The sequence below is a fragment of the Bison bison genome, unplaced genomic scaffold, assembly GCF_000754665.1.
Source record: "Bison bison bison isolate TAMUID 2011002044 unplaced genomic scaffold, Bison_UMD1.0 scf7180017864485, whole genome shotgun sequence".
Classification (NCBI taxonomy): domain Eukaryota; kingdom Metazoa; phylum Chordata; class Mammalia; order Artiodactyla; family Bovidae; genus Bison; species Bison bison.
In genome coordinates this window covers 5,516,727-5,536,582 of record NW_011495045.1, presented here as the reverse complement: position 1 = coordinate 5,536,582, position 19,856 = coordinate 5,516,727, and the positions used below count along the sequence as shown (strand labels likewise).

The following is a 19,856-nucleotide window of genomic DNA, read 5'->3' as shown; positions in this document are numbered from 1 at the left end:
GCTTATCCCAGAAAGCAGGACTGGAGAGCGGAGCACATGGTTACGGTCAGTCCATGTCTAGCATCAGGTTTGCCCATAGGTCACTTATTTGATTTAATTTTCAGACGTTGCTTGGTGCCATAGCCTGGATTGGGCCTTAGCTGTCTGAAAGGAAAGCGGTGAGGCTAGTTTGAAGACAGTACCAGCACGTAGAAAAATCATACTCTTGAGTGTGTGCCAGGGGAGACTCAACCCCCGGGGAAGCAACCTAAAATTATTAAGACAGTGCTGTGACTGGTGCAAATTTAGGAATTCTAAATATCTATGAATATGTGAAGAGGTGTGTTTTCTGCTGAAATTGTTGGAAGATAAGCAGAGTTTCCTGTTGGACTGTTGGAGAAGGACTCAGAAAGAGGGCTGAACATTGTAAACCTGTCTGGGAGAATGGCCGCCCAGATGCCCACCCGTGCTCTTCCAATAAGACTTCTTTGCTTTATCAGAGGACTGGAGAGGCCAAACCACATTAGATCTTCTTATGTCTAGAAGATCCAGACATAAGATTTTTATTTATTTTTTTAATTTTACTTGGAGCATAATGACTTTACAGTTGTGAGGGTTTTTGCCATATAGCAGTATGAATTAGTCATGGGTATACAAGTGTCCCCTCCATCAGGCACAAGATCTTGATAACCATTTTCTAGTCTCCTCCCACGCATGACTGGTACCAGAGCTGCAACTTCCTCTCCCTAAGTTTGCTGTGTCTGTGTCTGGCTAATATTATTAGCGTTTATCAAACTTCCAAGATATGGGGGCTAAACTCGTTGACATATCACTTTTTAAACCAGACACATTTGTCACCCTTTGGACATCTCATATTACATACTTTCTAAAATGAGCGGATTTTTTTGTTTTGTTTCTTTCTTTGAAGCATGATATAATGGCTACTTGTATAAAATAGTTGGACAAGTGGGTGGATGTAATGGTTACTCTGAGATTCCTCAGGGAGGAGTGAAGGGAGACTGTTGCAATAACTCAGCTGGATGGTGGGTTCCTTTCTAAGGGTGGTGAGAGTGTTTGGCTGAGGGAGTCTGGTGGGGAATGCCTCTCCAGGATGTTGGAGTTGGCCTGCTGAGCAGCAGAGCCTGTTTGTAGCTTTAGAAACAAGTCGGGAGGCCCGGCCACTGCTTTGCAGCCACTTCCCACCCACTTTTTCCTCCTTCGTTGTAGGTCCCTTCTGTTTTGCTGTCTTTGCCTTCACCTTTGATTTTTGGATTGTGATATTTTATTCTTCCCCGTTTTGGAACCTATTGGCCTCATCCAGCTGAATTTTAGGCTTGCCTGACAAGGGATGTGAGATAATTTGGGGACACTTAGTAGGGCAGGATTTCAAAGCCCTGCCCAATGTATCATTACAGGTAGATGCAAGCGAAGAGTTAAACATAACATCTTCTGCTGGTGTGGTAGGGGAGGGGCCTTTACACTCATCAGTGGATTTCTGTAGAGCCAGGTGGGGGTTGTGGCGATAGCACCTGATGCTTGTGTTCTTTCAGTGTCCAGCACAGGATCCTCGTGGAAGTTTTCAGCTGAGACTATTACTTTCCTTTTAGCATCCAGAAAGTGAATCCAGCAGCTGTGAGGCCATGGTGCTGAATCCAGTTTGGTTCTGTGTCATTGTCTCGTGGATAGCAGGCATCATGTCCCAAGTCTAACCCCAGCACAAGCAGAACTGTTTGTTTCCAAAAGATAAGAAGACCATTGGAAGATCACTGTAAAGTGAAAACTAATTGTAAACTCTTGTCCCAGTTATTGCTGCATCCCAAACTTAATGGTATTAAAAGGCAGCAGTAATTTGTTATTGTTTTATCTCATGGTTCTGGGGACTCACTGGGCTCAGTGGGCCATTCCAAGCTTCTCAGTGTTCTTATGCATTGGCCATCAGATGGTGGTTGGCACTGGGGCATTTCAAAGGCTTTGCGTGTGTGTGTGCTTATTAAGTTGCTTCAGTCGTGTCCAACTCTGTGTGACCCTATGGACTGCAGCCTGCCAGGTAACTCTGTTCATGGGATTCTTCAGGCAAGAATACTGAAGTGAGTTGTCATGCCCTCCTCCAGGGGATCTTCCCAACCCAGGGATCAAACTTGCGTCTCTTAAGTCTCCTTCATTGGCAGGCGGGTTCTTTACCACTGGCAGCACCTGGGAAGCCCCTTAAGGGCTTTCCTACACATCTGACAGGGAATGCTGGCTACTGGTTAGCCCCCAGTTGGGACTCTTGGCTGAAACACCTAACGTGGCTTCTCCATGTGGCCTGTGCTTCCTCATAGCATGGTGGCTGGTTACCAGGAGCTAGAATCTCAAGACCAGTGTAGCTTTTATGACCTAGCCTTGGAATTCACACAGCATCACTCCCACCTCATTCTTTTCATTGAAAGTAAGCCAGTCTAATAGCCCATGGTCAAGGGGAGAGGAATTAGATTTCCCCTGTTGATGGGAAGATTGTCAAAGAATTTATGGACATGTTTTTAAAACATCACTGCTCTTTTGGTGCTATTCTTCATCCAAATTAGACACTTTTTGGAAAAAAAAAACAAAAACCTTTTTTGAAGGCGATTTCTTGCAGAAGAGACATATGGCGCCCAAAATAGTCCAGCAGGCTGTTCCCATCTGCAGCTTCTTGCTACCCAGGTGGAAAGGGAGACTGCACCCCCTGGCAGAGTTTGGCTCCAGGCCAGCGGTTGGACATGCTTCACGTGGTGTTCAGATCCTTTCAGTGGAATCGGTTCTACCTCCTAACCCGTGATGAAGTGCTCCTGTCTGTTCCCCGCACGTCAGTCACAGCAGTGCCTTCAGCTCCTTTGTCTTTGCCAAGAATACTGAGAAACTGTAAGGGAAAAGCCGTCAGAGTTTTTGTACTTTTGTAATTCCTTAACTCCTCGTTGTTCTCTTATGCTTTCTCTTTTTTTACAGTCTGGGGCTGTCCCTATTTCCTTCTCCCCAGATGGTTTCCTTAGACCCTTCGCCCGGCATCACTACTACCTCAGGCTAGATTTGGCTTCAGAACACACTCTGTTTTGCCCATTGTACTCTTGACTGCTTAATCATTGTCTACTGACACTTGCAGGAGAATAAACCCTTTTCTTTTTTTCCCGAAGCTCGGAGGGTCTACTTTGCCTTGTTGTGAAGTTAGTTCTCTGGAGACAGACTGTCTGAGCCTCATGTCCATGATGCAAGAGCCTCTCAGGCTTGAAGCATGCATATGTACAGTGTCTTCGAACTGCACCACTTTCTGCTAGCTTAGGCCAGGCAACTGGCATCATCAGAGACATGTATTCTCAGTTTCTTGAAAGTTAGAACATCTCTTGTTGACTCTCACAACTCCTAGCACATATTAGGGTCTTAGAAAATATTTATCAATTATCTGACATTGCATAAAGGGAAAAGATGAAATAGAATTTCTTCAGAAGCTTCTCATGCCCTTGTGTGTGCTTGTGTGCTTAGTCACTCAGTCGTGTCCGACTCTTGCGACCCATGGACTGTACCCTGCCAGGCTCCTCTGTCCATGGGATTCTCCAGGCAAGAATAATGGAGTGGATTGCCAGTTCCTTCTCCATCTCATGCCCTTATTTGGTAAAATAAAGATCGCTGAGTAGCTGATTGGCTTCTATTTCCTATCTGCTGGAGTGCTCCTTCTTAAGACCCAGGCTCCACCCCTTAAGAAAATCCATAGACTGTGTGCAGAGAGGAGCCCACACGAAGGAGTCCTCAGGCCTGTAGCATTAGCTGAACTCGCAGCCCACGGCTGGCCATAAGCATTCCAGCCAAAGCCCAGTGAAACAGAAAGCCCATCAGTCAGCCACAGATTTGAGAGAAATAATAGATGGCTTTTTTTTTTTTAAGCTGGAAAAAAAAAAAAAAAGATTGTTGAGTTATTTCAGAGTATACTCATTATTTCCCCTCTGTAAAACTTGCCAGAACCGTCAGCCGGCTGTGGCCTCCAGTGCCGCTTACTGTTTGTCACAGAGAAGTAGCTCAGACGAGGGTCCAGAGAGTAGGGGCAGACCCCTTCCTGAACACCGTTCAGTGTCTTCTGCACAGTGGATGGAGCACGTGGTACCTTAACATCTCAGGAGCTATCAGATGGGAAAGGGCCGCTCACGAGCTTTTCTCCAGCAAACTTAATGGGACTGAAGGTCAGAAAATGACTGCTTGCTTAATACCAATTCTTTCTCAATCCCCTCATGCTGAATATTGGTGAAAGGTGACTGGTCAAGAGGTTATACTGTCCAGAGGTTATACTGATTGGCCAAGGCCACACGTCAGTGAAATGATCCACCCCGTACACGTGTCTCACAGTGACGTGATCCCCGTTTGTGCCTCAGCAAGCTTCCAAGTCGTTACCCAGTGTGGATTTGGAGGTCGCTGCTGAAGAGCCAAAACCGTGAATGTGTTCATTGAATGTTCAGGGTCTGTGGACATGCCCTCTGAAAACAGGGTCATTCTGGTCACATGGGTAATGACGATTTAGCAGATTTTGTGTAAACTGAAACCCGGAGAGGTTTCTTGACCTTTTGCGTGAACATTCTCTTTGCTAGGTAGGAAATGGCAGGGCACAAGTAGTCCTGTGTCTCTGGGGTACAGAATGAGAGGCTGGAGGGGGTAACAGACGAGGCCATAAAGGAAGTAGGAACCAGAAGATGATATGAACGTCATGTCATAATGGACTTGAGCGCTTTTCTCCTCTTTATCAGAGTCTTGCACATTCTCCATGGTCTTGTCTCTTGTCTCTCCTCTTCCTGTTCCTCCAGTCGCTGTCGGTTCCCCCAGCTATTATTTTACTGACATTTAGGCCGTTTGTGTTGTACAGTTTGTGTCCCACAGGTATCTCTCATCTAGTTTATACCGTATTTTGTTTTATAAACCCTGGATATGTGAAGCCTCCTTCCCACCCAAAAAAAGATTAAAACTTTTTAGGAAAGAAAAGAATGCCCTCTCTTTTGATATGGACACCCTCTGCATCTCCCTTGGGCGCTAACATCCCACCACAGCTTCCCATTCCCCATGTGCGCTCCAAAGACTCCCACTTTGCTCCGCCCTGCCCAGTGGCTTTAGGACTGAATTGTTTGGGAAGAGAAGAGGAAGAGCCTCACATTATTTTTTCCTTTATATATATACATATTTTATTGACATATAGTTGACTTAACGGTGTTTCAGGTGCACAGCAAGCTGATTCAGTTATACAGATACACATATGTGATTTTTGAAATTCTTTTCCATTACCGTTTATTACAAGATATAACTGCAGTTCCCTGTGCCATACAGTTAACCTTTGTTGCTTGTTGCATATCTATTTTTTTTAAAGTAGAAGTCTTGCATTCTATTCATTACTAAGTCAAGCCAGTGGAATCAAAATGTCATAAATTTTTTAATTGGGCAAAAATTCATAAGTTTTCTAGAATATATATATTACACATTCTCTCTCTCTCTATATATATATATGTATACAAAAGCTTTTCTACAACACTCGGTAAAAGCTTGAGAAAGAACAGCAAAAAAGAAAAGGAGAGATGGAGAAATTGGAAAATATAAACTAAATAAAATGAGAGCACTGACTATGAAATGGAAAAAGTGAAACAAACTAGATAAAAGTAAAAGATCATCAGATAGTCCAGCTGCTTTTAGACATGGCTGCTCATTAGAAACATATCTGGAGCTTTAGAGTGAAAAAGCAATACCTGGGCATTTGTGTTTTTCAAAAAACTCCAAGATAATTCTGATACACATCTGGATTTTGAAAAGCAATTACAGGTTTTCTATTAAATGGTAGTTTTGGTAATATAGAATTCTATTTTTTTCTGTTGACCAATCATGATGCAGTGGTATTGAGAAATACTTACATAATCACAATAGTAAAGGATGTTTATCAGCCTTTTCACAATCAATAACCAGAGAAAAAATAAAAGAATTATATTTACAAACCATAATGGGAACGTAATTAACCTAACAATATAGAATAATTACATACAGTTTGGGAGCGGGGTCAAGCAGAGTAATACGGTAAGTAGAAGTGCATACATGTACATGTTTTCAAATGCCCAGCCAGTCTATGTCTTTTGGTTGGGGCATTTAATCCATTTACATTTAAGGTAATTATCCATATATATGATCCTTTTATCACTTTCTTATTTGTTTTGGGTTTATTTTCTGTAGGTCTTTTCCTTCTCGTTTCCTGCCTTAAGAAGTTCCTTTAGCATTTGTGGTAAAGCTGGTTTGATGGTGCTGAATTCTCTTAGCTTTTGATTACTGGAAAGCTTTTGATTTCTCCATCAAATGTGAAGGACAGTCTTGCTAGGTAGAGTATTCTTGGTTGTAGGTTCTTCACTTTCACCACTTTAAATACATCATGCCATTCTCTTCTGGCTTGTAGAGTTTCTATTGAGAAATCAGCTGACAGCCTGATGGGAGTTCCCTTGTATGCTATTTGTCATTTTTCCCCTGTTGCTTTTAATATTTTATCTCTGTCTTTAATTTTTGTCAGTTTGATTACTGTGTGTCTCGGTGTGTTCCTCCTTGGGTTTATCCTTCCTGGGACTCTGTGCTTCTTGGACTTGACTATTTCCTTTCCCCTGTTCAGGAAGTTGTTCAGCTATTATCTCTGCAAATATTTTCTCAGGTCCTTTCTCTCTCTCTTTTCCTTCTGGGACCCCTATAATGCAAATGTTGGGTGTGTTTAATGTTGTCCCAGAGGTCTCTTAGACTGTCTTCATTTCTTTTCATTCTTTTTTCTATATTCTGTTCTGTGGCAATGATTTCCACCATTCTGGCAATGATTTCCACCATTCTGTCCTCCAGGTCATTTGTCTGTCCTTCTGCCTCAGTTATTCTGCTATTAATTCTTTCTAGTGTATTATTCATCTCTGTTTGTTTGTTCTTTAGTTCTTCCAGATCTTTGGTAAACATTTCTTGCATCTTCTCAATCTTCGCCTCCACTCTTTTCCCAAGATCCTAGATCATCTTCAGTATCATTATTCTAAATTATTTTTCTGGAAAGTTGCCTATCTCCACTTCATTTAGTTGTTTTTCTGGGATTTTATCTTGTCCTTTTATCTGGGACATAACTTTCTGCTTTTTCACTGTGATTATTGTTGCTGTTCAAGCATTCAGTCATGTCCGACTCTTTGTGACCCCATAGACCAGCATGCCAGGCTTCCCTCTCCTTCACCGTCTCTTGTAGCTTGGTCAAACTCATGTCTTTTGAGTTGGTGATGCCATCCAACCATCTCATCCTCTGTCGTCCCATTCTCCTCCTGCCTTCAGTCTTTCCCAGCATCAGAGTCTTTTCTAATGAGTCAGTTCTTCACATCAGGTGGCCAAAGTATTGGAGCTTCATTGTGATTAACTTTCTGTAATATGATTTTTGTTTTAGCTGCTGTGAGACTGTGCTTCGTGCTTCTTCTGTCTGCCCTCTGATGGCTGAGGCTGAGAGGCTTGTGTTATCTTCTTGATGGGAGAGACTGGCAATGGGAAAAACTGGGTCTTGCTCTGGTGGGCAGGACCTTGCTCAGTAAAGCTCTAATCTATTTATCTGCTGATGGCTGGGGTTGCACTCCCTCCCTGGTAGTTGTTTGGTCTGAGGCAACCCAGCCCTGGGGTCTACAGGCTCTGTGGTTGGGTTAATGGCAACCTCCAAGAGGGCTAATGCCAAGGGGGACCTTGTAGGGCTGCTGTTGCCAGTGCCCCGTCCCTGTGGTGAGCCCCTGCCAATCCATGCCCCCACAGGATGCCCTCCAACACTAGTAGGTAGTTTTGTTCAGTCTCCTGTGGGGTCAGTGCTCCTTTCCTCTGGGACTTGGTGTATGCAAGATTTTATTTGTGCCCTGCAAGCCTGGAGTCTGATTTCCCCAGTCCTGTGGAAGTCCTATAATCAAGTCCTGCTGGCCTTCAAGTTCAGATTCCCTGGGGATTCCCAGTCCCCTTGTCAGATCCCCAGGCTGGGAAGACTGACATGGGATTGAGAACCTTCACAACGTGGGAGAACTTCTTTGGTATTTATTGTTCTCCAGTTTGTGGGTCACCACCCAGCAGGTATGGGGTTTGGTTTTATTGTGATTGTGCCCCTCCTACCATCTTTCAGCAGCTTCTTTGTCTTTCGTAGTGGGATGTCTTTTTCTGTTGGGTTCCAGCATCCTCCTGTCAATGGTTGTTCAACAGCTAGTTGTGATTTTGGTGCTCTCTCAGGAGATGAACACATGTCCTTCTCCTTGGCCATCTTGAACCGGAAGCCTAATGAGCCTGTTCTAAAAGCTGCAGTACAGCAGTTGGTCAGAGTAAGTTCTGTCTTCAAGGGCCTGGCATTCCAGGGAAACATTAACATACATGTTTCTCTACTTTGGAAAATAGGTAAGTGTTACCTCTATCTTTCCAGTAGTTAAGTATGGATGTGAGAGTTGGACTGTGAAGAAAGCTGAGCACCAAAGAATTGATGCTTTTGAACTGTGGTGTTGGAGAAGACTCTTGAGAGTCCCTTGGACTGCAAGGAGATCCAACCAGTCCATCCTAAAGGAGATCAGCCCTGGGATTTCTTTGGAAGGAATGATGCTAAAGCTGAAACTCCAGTACTTTGGCCACGTCATGTGAAGAGTTGACTCATTGGAAAAGACTCTGATGCTGGGAGGGATTGGGGGCAGGAGGAGAAGGGGACGACAGAGGATGAGATGGCTGGATGGCATCATTGACTCGATGGACATGAGTCTGAGTGAACTCCGGGAGTTGGTGATGGACAGGGAGGCCTGGCGTGCTGCGATTCATGGGGTCGCAAAGAGTCGGACACAACTGAGCGACTGAACTGAACTGAACCTCTGTCTTATCATGAGGGTAATGTCTCTCACCACATTTTCTATTAAAGAATATTAAAGATCAGCTACATTTTTGCTGCATTATCAGCCTTCTGAGCAGTTCTTAAACTGCTTGATATGAGACTCAGGACTGGCCATGGCTAAGAGTAAATCTTGAGGGAATTGTGAGATTCTCTTCAGAACTAAAGACTTCTCTGAAAGGCCAGCTCTGTTCTGAGGGTTGTGGAAGTCTGTCACTGAACTAAGTGCAGGAGAACAAGAGACAGAGACAAAAACAAAAAGAGAAGGAACTAGCTTTGAAAAAGAAAGAGAACTGGCAGGGAGCCCAGGCTGCAGGTTCACAGGAATAAGCAATGTTTGGATGGACGGGTGGATGAATGGATGGAGAGACAGACAAAAATCATGGAGACAGCCTGAGTACTTAAGATGTTTTCTCTTTAAAATTAAAAATTGACCCAGCATTTGCGTCGGGCCTGTTGCACTGGTGACGTCAGGGACTGGCAGGCAGTCTTCCACGGACGTCAGCAAGAGCAGATTGAAATCGCCACAGCAGAGTGCCCCCCAGCCCTGATAAATAGGGCTGATAATTGAATTAGAAAACATTCTGAGCTGTCGGCTAATTATGCCATTCAGGGATCGTTTTGTCCATGTCTGTTTCATCCTTGAATTGCTTGAGTGACTCTCTCACTGGGAGGGGAAGTGCTTCAGTGCCCGTTTAGCGCCTTCCTAATTTATGCTGCCTGTACTTTCTGGGGCAGTGCTTTGGCATTTCACGTTATTACACACACTGTTACATGAGTTTCGATCAGGATTAGTCTGGTTCTAACTTGTGATTCAGTCTGGTCTTTGTTTCCATGAGTATGAATGTGTGCGTATGCACGTTATTCCAATGCTCAACTGCTCTCTTCTTTCACAGAGACAAATAACGGATTTGTTCTTCCAGCAACCATATAATGATTTGAACAGCCCCAGTTGTGCTTGATTTAGTAAAGCTACAGATGAGAAAGAAATTAATCTAGAAGAGCAGCCATAGTATTAAAAGTGAAGAATTCAAGCCAACTTGCTCTTTTGGCTAAAAAGAAAAAACAAAAACACAGACTCTTCCCATCCCAGCACAGAAGTGTTTGTGTTGATTGTTTACTCATTTCATCCACTGGAAGAAAGTAGAGGCTTTACATGTTAAAGACAGATAATTAACAATCATAAGCAAAATCTGCAGGAGAAAGGAAGATTCATCTTCAAACAAGGATTTTTCCAGTACCAAATTTGGATTATAAATTTTTCTTAACTTTTCCTTATATTTAGTTCTCACCTTTAATATAGCTTTGTGTTCAGGTCTAACTAGAAATGCCTCCATGCTTCTTGAACACATTATCTAGAATCTGATGCCAAATTTTTTATGCTTGCACGCAGAGGAAGCTTGGGAGAATCCCAGTTCTTCTTGGGTCTCTTGATGTATCTGAGTCAGATACATGCTTGTCCCTAGCAATGTATTATTCCAAACCACACATTCAATGGGACTTTGAAATCATAGTAGGAAAGAACTGGTAATTTTGAGAAACTTGAAAGGAGGCTGGTGTGGGGAGAGTGTAGTGGGCAAGGAAGAAAATGGTACAAGGTGAAGAGAGACAGGTTAGCGAGGGCTAGATCTCCTTCAGCTTGTAGATCATTACAGAGTCTGGATTTTGTTCAAGCCGTTTTCCAATTGTTGCTGAGTAGACAGAATTTAATCTGAGATGCCTATAGATTTGGTTATAGATCAGCAAGTTTTTTTTTTTTGCTTAGTATACCTTGAAATGTTGAATGGGTCAAATAAAATAATGTATAATAAATGCTTCTTCCACACTTATGCAACCCTCAGTGTTTTTTTTATCCTCTCTTCTGAATATGTGTATTATCACTTTGAACTTCTATATTAGCTATTTTTATTTAGTATTTGCCATATTATAGTTGGGCTTCCCTGGTGGCTCAGATGGTAAAGAATCTGCCTGCAATGCAGGAGACTCAGGTTCAATCCGTGGGTTAGGAAGATCCCTGGAGAAGAGAATGGCTACTCACTCCAATATTCTTGCCTGGAGGATTCCATGGACAGAGAAGCCTGGCAGGGTCGCAAAGAGTCAGACATGACTGATTAACTAACACAGAGACATATTGTATATCACTCATAATCTCTTTCTTCCAACTGTAGATTATTAGCTCTTTGAGAACAGAGGCTTTTGTGTCTTCAGGGCCAGCACACAAAGCCATACACGTAGCAAGCACATAGGGTTTTTATGTTTGTTCATTTTAAGGATTTGAGGTTTCCTCTCTTTAAAACATTGTCCCAGTTCAGTTTAGTCACTCAGTCATGTCTGACTCTTTGTAACCCCCATGGACTGCAGCATGCCAGGCTTCCCTGTGCTTCCCCATCTCCCTGAAGTTGCTCAAACTCATGTCTGTTGAGTCGGTGATGCCATCCAACCAACTCATCCTCTGTCGTCCCCTTCTCCTGCCATCAGTCTTTCCCAGCATCAGGGTCTTTTCTAATGAGTCACCTCTACGTATCAGGTGGCCAAAGTATTGGAGTTTCAGCTTCAGCATCCATGCTTCCAATGAATATTCAGGGTTGATTTCCTTTAGGATTGACTGGTTTGATCTCCTTGCAGTCCAAGGAACTCTCAAGGAGTCTTCTCCAACACCACAGTTCAAAAGTATCAATTCTTCAGCGTTCAGCCTTCTTTATGGTCCAACTCTCACATCCATACATGACTACTGGAGAAGCCATAGCTTTGACTATATGGACCTTTGTCAGCAAAGTAATGTCTCTTTTTTAATACGCTGTCTAGTTTGTCATAGCTTTAAAAATTATTACAAGTTAAATATCTCTTTTGTTTGTGTTTGAATTTTTCTATTGTAACAAATGGTAAAGTAGGTTGTTTTAAAAAAAGCATTATGGTGCAAAGTACAAAATGAAAATCATGTGCTATGTCATAGAGACAGCATAATTTCTGTTTTATTGGTATTGTTAAAACTGCTTCTCTAAGTGGTTCTTGCAGGTTTCCACTTTTACTGGCAGTATCGGGTTCCTCCTTCCTCCCCAGGGTTTGATACTGTCATACTTCTCAGCTTTGCAAACCTGATTGTTGAAAAATTATATCTAGATTTATGTTTCCCTGATTACTAGTAAAATTGAACATCATTTCATATGGTTATTGCAGTCCCATAAGCAAGAATACTGGAGTGGGTTTGCCATTCCCTCCTGTAGGGGATCTTCCTGATCCAGGGATAGAACCTGTGTGTCTTGTGTCTCCTGCATTGGCAGGTGGATTCTTTAACGCTGCGCCACCCAGGAAGCCCCAATACATGTTACTTGCTCAGTAGTGTCCAACTCTGCGACCCCATGTACTGTAGCCCACCAGGCTCCCCTGTCCATGGAATTCTCCAGGCAAGAATACTGGAATGGGTTACCATTCCCTTCTCCAGGGGATCTTCTTGACCCAGGGATCAAACCTGGGTCTCCTGCATTGCAGGCAGATTCTTTACCATCTGAGCCACCAGGGAAGCCCAGCCCATATATATATATATATATAATTTATATATTCTAGATACCCTTCCTCTGTTATGTATACGGTAAATATTTTGTCCCAGTCTCCATTATTCTTTTACCTTTGTTTCAGCTTGCCTTTTGCATTCAGCAGTAATGCATAGTGACCCTTCTTCTATTTTAGGGAGGTCAGTATTTTTGATGATAACATGTCCCATGTATCACCCTGGATGGTTTCCTGAAATGATCTCTTTTAGAATTCCTTGTGATGACCAAGGAGTTAGCATAGAAATAGCATAGAAATAGTCGTCACCACATACTGTCTTGTCTTCACCAGGTACTGTCTTGGTCTGTAAAAGGGCCTATAACCCCTTTTGTTTTCATATTTTTAAATTATTTTATAGATAACATAAAAGTAATAATGGAAGGATAGTTTTAAAAAACATCATTTGAAATTTTTGTAAGAATTGGAATGTAGCAACCCCAATCTTTATTCCATGTTTTCCTGCTTTTGAATATATATACCTGAAATAGGCTTCTCTGGTGGCTCAGAAAAAAAAGGTAAAGAATCCGCCTGCAATGCAGGAGACCCAGGTTCCATCCCTGGGTCAGGAAGATCCCCTGGAGAAGGGAATGGCAACCCACTCCAGTACTCTTGCCTGGAAAATTTCATGGACAGAGGAGACTGGCAGGCTACAGTCCATGGGGTCGCAAAGAGTCGGACACGACTGAGCACACTCACATGTGCACGTTCACGCATGCGCGCACGCACACGCACACATACACGCTGTCATCATCAGAGTCTCGAGTGCTGCTGTCTCCGCATTCATCTTCTGATTTGTCTAATTGTGAAGTGTCTTCCTCTGTTGATTTTCTTCTCATTGGCATTATGGACAGAAAATTTTTAAATTCTGAACTCTCAGCTGTGCTCAATTAAAGCTAAATGCAGGCTGCAAAGATAGTGTCACAAATCTTTTGTACCTTATTGAAAGATGGTGCATACTTTGAACAATGCAGTGAAAAAATGGAAGGATAATGTAATTATATCATTTTTGCATAATCCTTTTTGGGGATGTCATCATTCTTTTTCTTATCATTTGTCTGTCTTTTTTTTTTTTTTTAAGCATAGTTGTAAATAATCCAAGACGTAGAGGGAAAAAAGACCACTAAGATTCTTTAATATAGTTTAAATTTATAAAAGGTTATAATGGACCCATATGGTAGTTACATGATAGAATGAGTTTTATTCTATTTTTGAAAATAAGTATAATTTTCCTTTCTTCTTTGGAAGACTCCAAGAAGAATAAAATTACAAAATAATGATCTTTCCAAGTCGTAAGGAGTCGTTCCAAAAAGAAAGTAAAAAAAGTAAAATAGGGCCCATTGGACCTGATGTTATACCAAGGGGTGAGTTGACTGGAGACATGTACTGACTGTACTAGTGAAGCTTTTAGCGTGGAGTCACCTGGAATGGAAATGATGCTTCATTCAGTTTAGCCTTTCTTTACTACACTGAAGCCTGCGGGACTTTGTTCCAGCTTACAGCGTTCTGTCCTGACCTTCCCCTTATCTATGCAGCGTGGACAGAAAGAAGAAAAATTAGCTTCTTTTTTGACTGAGGTAGGTGCTTCCTCCTCCTGTTCATTTCTTTGCAGAGGCCCTGCTTTATCTCGTGTGTCTCTCTGCTAAGCCTCTTTTCTCTATCAAAGCCCTTGAGCTGTTAGCTGTTGAAGTGAAGTGAATCTCTGCTGAGCACAGCGCACGGCCAGCATCCCAGTTGGGAAGGATCTCTAGGAGGTGTGTATGCCAAGCACGGTACCATTGTGTGCAGGCATCGCGGGCGTCTGCCAAACTCAGAAGTAGGCTGCCAGTACAAATGCCACGTTGACATGACATTTACAAGTTGAGAGTCTGGAAAAGGACTGGCAGTGGAGCACCCTTCAGCTACCTCATTTAGGTTGGCAGTTTCTGGGCCAACTTTTGGTTTTTTGACTCAGGAATCGTAGTCAAGAAGTAATACCGCATATAGAATTTAAAACTATCACTGCCACTTTTTCTAGGAAATGATGAATCTTGTTAGCCTGTCTCCTGGGATGCAGGATAAACCAGAGTGGTAGGAGTGCAGAGTCTGGAATCAAATCTGAACCTGAATGAGGGCTTTATCACTTACTGTGTGACCCTGCTCAAGCTACTTAATCTGTGTGTCTCACTTTCCCATCTATAAAATAGAAGTAATATCACTTTCCACATAGGTTTGTTGGATGGATTAAATAGTATCTGAAAAAGTGTAAGCACTTCCCCCAGGGCTTGTTCAATGCTGCTGCTGCTGCTGCTAAGTCATGTCAGTCGTGTCCGACTCTGTGCGACCCCATAGATGGCAGCCCACCAGGCTCCGCTGTCCCTGGGATTCTCCAAGCAAGAACACTGGAGTGGGTTGCCATTTTCTTCTCCAATGCATGAAAGTGAAAAGTGAAAGTGAAGTCGCTCAGTCGTGTCCGACTCTTAGCGACCCCATGGACTGCAGCCTACCAGGCTCCTCCATCCATGGGATTTTCCAGGCAAGAGTACTGGAGTGGGGTGCCATTGCCTTCTCCATGTTCAATGCTAGGTATTCAATAAATGTGAGATATTTTTCATATTCTTTAGAAATTAGTGAGCCATTCAGGGTTTTAGCTGTTCCTATCTATATTTCAGTATAAAGAGAAAAGACTGGACTCTGTCTTTGACTTGAGAATCGCCAGAACAGTATGCACAGGAAGCCAAGAACATAGTTTTTTCTTCACCTCTCTAGGAAAACTTAGAGCTGGAATCAGGATCATTTGAGCATTTAGCATCTCTGCAGTCTCTGGGGTACACAAACTCTTGAGGTGTTAAGAATATATTTCCGTAATAACATTTCTTTGACTGAATTAGAACTTTTCAATGGCAAATTCTAAGCAGACCTAGAGCTATTCTGAAAGATATCCTGTGGCTTATTAGCGAGACTACCGAGACTATCGTTTGGGTTCAGGCAAGAAGGTACTTGGTCTTTTTTTCTTTTGGCTGTGCTGGGTCTTCATTGTGGCGCATAGGCTTAGCTACTCCTAGACATGTGGGACCTTAGTTCCCTGAGCAGGGCTCGAACCCACATCCCCTGCAATAGAAGGTGGGCTCTTCACCACTGGACCACCAGGGAAGTCCCAGTACTTGGTTTTGATTAAGTCTTTTATCAAGATCTAGTAGCTAAGTACAGCTTATGTAAAATATAACCCTCACCATAGCATTTTATTCATTTCCTTTAATCAGTACCATGAGTAAATTCTCTCAAATGCTAAGATTCTGTCTTTTTTCTCTCTTGTTTTTCAGGTCTTCAAGGTTGTTGCGGGCATTCTACGTTCCCTTCCTGTCAGATCAGTATACAGTGTATGCAAACTATACCATCCTCAAACCCCGGAAAGCAAAGCAAACCAGGAAGAGAAGCGGAGGTTAGCATCATGCCTGTGGTCCCAGAGAACTCCCATCCTGTCCACTGGGGATCCCACTGACAGGACACCCTCCAAGCCACCGCTTGTACCGTGTGTAATAAAGGCGTGTGACACGAATGCTGGAGTCTGGGTGCTTTGGGCTGGTCAGTCAGTCACGCTCACTCCTTGCCTGTGTCTGCTCTGCATGTGCGCCTTGTACAGCCAGACGCAGACAGGCCCTGCAGTCCAGGCAGATACGCTGCTCCGCATCTCACTGTTTCTCTTCTGTTCGATTATTTACTAGACCGGAGAAGAGCAGAACCAACTTCCAGGAAGAGCTGAAAATCCTGGGATGGGATGGCAGTGTTGAGCTGTTCTCCACACTCTGGCCTGGTGTCCGAGGACTGGCCTCCCTGGGGCCGGGTGGGCTTCTCCACCCAAGCTCCCTGGGAGCTCCTAGCAGACCTTCTCATTCAAATCCTAGTGCTGAAAATGAGCACAGCCTAGTTGCCAACCTACATGTCCTTTCACCTCCAGCAAGACTAAGCTTTTCTAAAGCACTTCACAGGACTAGAACCTTGTCCTGGAGATATCTCAGGAAAAAGGCAACCATTTGAGGAACCGTGGCTTAATTTCTTTATATAGGATGCCTCTTATTTTCATTTAAATCTGTTACAACAAGCTGTAACTATGAGATTTTGGTGTTTGTTTTTGTTTGTTTTTGTTTTTTTCAGTTTTAGCATGCTTTCTTGAATTCAAGACTTCCCTCTGTCAAGGTATCAACAGACCAGACTATAACTGTATAGGACATAGGTGGAGAAGATTAATTCTATCAGTTGGTGGGTTTGAATGACATCACGTTTTAAAGTAATTTATTCTGAGACCATTTCTGAGGAAGTTAAGACTCTCCCTTTTTTAAACAGCCCTAGTGAAAAAGACCAGTGTATATTTATGGCATCTATTTTTGAGTCTCTCTATTGCAAAGCACATCCTGCATGGGAAACCTCTAGTCAAATAGGCAATGATAAGGACTTAAATAGAACATAAGTATATATTTCACTTTGCCTTCACACACAGTATTTGATAGTTTACAAAGCACTTTCACATTATCTTATTCAATCCGCACAGTCATGACGTGAGGGAGACAAGGCAAGTGGTTTTATCCCCATTTTACAGATGAAGAAAGTAAGACTAGAGGGCAGGGAGCAGAGGAAGGTGAGGTGACTTGCCCGAGGCCACACAGCCAATAATAGCGTTCGCACCACAATCTGGGTTGCCTAACTTCTCATCTAGCGCTCGTCCATACTCTTCACTTGACCATGAAAACATTACTTGAAGGAATGATGAGGCTGGCCAGAGACCTGATTGATAACATCACTTTCTATTTTTAAGGAAGAATTTTATCTGGGTTTCTCAGTTCTATGGAGCCTCCGGTCTGCCTGTGAGTCTGACCATCACAGCAGCACTCCAGCACGCAGCTTGGCCTGCGGCAGGAGAGCAATGCTCATGTTTGGAAGTCCAGCTTCTGTGCAGCCACACAGGATCCAATATCAGTTCCATTTCCATTCCTATAGTCAGGCTGGGGTCGCATTATAGTGCCTTATTTCCTTAAGGGTAATTATGTTTAGTATCTGCAGATAAGATGCATTAATTTTTCAGAGTTTGCATCTTTCCTTTTTCAAAGAGAAGAGATTTTCAATAGGAACTGATCAGAGAGGAGAAAAGAAGTGACAAGAAACAGCTAGTTAGGTTTAAAGAGTCTCCTCACTGGGGTCCACGCTGACGGAATATCTGGGGTGGGCTGGATCTTGTAGACGAGCTCCCTCCTTGGAGAGGGAACAGAAACTTGGGTCCCACTGACTGCTTTAAGGACTTCTGGCATTTAATTTTCAATACTTGGTTCCTGTTTCCCAAGGTAAATATTGGCACGTATAGTCTGACTACAGGATAGAGAATTTTTAGTGAAATGTCTTGCCATACTTGCAGTAATGGTAAACTGTCCTTCACAGTGGCTAGAGCTCTCTTTTTCTGCAAAAGTAAATGAGAAAGTGCAGTAATGGAGGTCAACGATGAGCGGCGTTTTTCGAATCAGAGTAGTACAGTGCTGATCTGTTATATCATCTTGCAGGTTTGAAAAAAAAAAAGCCTGCTGAGCAACAACTTACTGTAACGTAGCACAAAAAATGTCATGATTGATGTTCTTTGGGAATGTCAGTTGCTATCTCTTTAAAACTTGATTTGGTTTTCTCTGTCCTACAAATATCTTTAGTAAGAGCACAAGAAATTACAGAACACTGTGCCAAATTCTATGGGTAAGTTACATAAAAATGAGGGGTGTTTGTTGTGAAGGTATTTTTCACATGACATATAATCACATTAAAACATCTCCACCTCAGCAATACAGGGAGGTTAGCTTTGCCTGGGAAAGTGTCTCAAAACGCTGGAGCAAGTAGCATTTCTCCTCCAGAGATTCAGTGGTCAGCATGAAGATAAAGTATCTGAAGTCCTTTTTTCTCCATTGTTTGTTGACTATCAAGGAATAATGGGCTACAGATTATTGGTGGGCATCTTTGATTATGGAGGTGAGTGAGAAAGTAGGTGGTATTGGTTTAGTCGCTAAGCTGTGTCCTACCCTTGTGACCCCATGGACTGTAGCCTGCCGGGCTCCTCTGTCCATGCCTCCAGGCAAGAATAGGAAGTAGATACATTGGCAATTCCAGGGCTCCCTGATCTCCAGATCTTATGATGCTAAGTTCCATTACTGAACCAACTTGTGTAGTAGCATCTGTTATCAAAGTGGACCTACCAACTGGTGGGTGTCATCTAATAAGAAAGAAACATTTTAATCTCTTGAGATAATAATAGAAAAATGAAGACTGCACCCTTTATTACTGAATTCAAGTTCAGAAACAGATCATCTGTTTTAAATCAAGGTGGTTCTTGATCCCAACCACTTATTTGGGTCATCTTTTTCTAGTTTGGATTTTGGGGAAAGAACACCCTATGTGATCCTACAGCCTTGGATCTGGATTGACCATTTGGGCAGAGCACAAATGGAAATCTTTTATTGTGTTTTGTATTTTGTGGGGTTTATTGAAATAATTCACTGTGATGGTGCCGTCTTCTGTCCAGTGTTGAGCAGCTCTGCTTTAAATTTGGTTAATTTCATTTTCTCTGAAGAGGGAAAAGAGGGGTCACTTAATCTTCACCTCCACCGGCAAATTAAACTCATGTGTTAATTTCTTAGGCTCCTACATTAAACGCCTTGGGTAAACAGATTAATGGATATGTGCTCAGCTTTCTTTTTTTTTTGCAGCAGAGAGCTCTGACTTCCATATGGCATTGTTGAATTTTCAGAGGCTCTCTGGTGTTTTGGTAAATATCAGTGGATGTTGCCTTTGATTTTTCCGATATGTAATCTGTATAATCCTGTGATTCCTGCTGGAAGTGAAATCAGGAAGCACTGCAGTGTTGAAGCAAGAGTTATTGTTCAGGTCCTTTGTCTTCCTAATGCTTGTACTTCATTTCACATGTCAGTGTTTACATTACATACTTGTATTTTCTGTGAAAGAAAAAGTTAAATAAATCTTGACAGTTTGATTTTCCTTTTCTTAAGGTGGTATTTTCTCTTTAGCTTTTGAATCTTTGGTGAAGATTGGAAACTGAAGGAGCTCAGCTCCTTCCATCCCCTCCGCTTTCCCCTGCAGTGTACAGACTTGCCCTCTGCAGACCAAACAACCTAGCGTGTTTATTCTGAAAACGGGGGAGAAGCCACTGGAAAACCCGGTGAGGATTCGTTTTAAAACCAGGCACAGTGGTAACTACCCAGTGTGTCAACATCGTGCCTGCAAGAGAGTTTCCGAGTCCCCGTTAACGGTTTTGAATTAAGAATCTCTGGACTTTGAGAATCTTCTGTTGTTTGTTGTTTAGGTGGCCAAGTGGTGTCCGACTCTTTGTGACCCCATGGACTGCAGGACTCCAGGCTCCTCTGTCCCTCACCGTCTCCCAGAGTTTGCCCGAGTTCATATCCATTGAATTAGTGATGTCTTCCAACCATCTCAT

The 19,856-nt window shown here is 42.8% G+C and overlaps 1 protein-coding gene across 1 annotated transcript in view; it reads left to right on the top strand.

Moving 5' to 3' along the window:
* Nucleotides 1-16,089, top strand: part of ALG9 (ALG9, alpha-1,2-mannosyltransferase) — a 110,749-nt gene extending 94,660 nt beyond the window's left edge. Inside the window, exon 15 of the mRNA XM_010862931.1 lies at nucleotides 15,697-16,089. Within this exon, the coding sequence (XP_010861233.1) occupies nucleotides 15,697-15,820 (124 nt within the window). The 3' untranslated portion in view covers nucleotides 15,821-16,089. The remainder of the gene's footprint in view (nucleotides 1-15,696) is intronic.
* The last annotated feature ends 3,767 nt before the right edge of the window (nucleotides 16,090-19,856 follow it).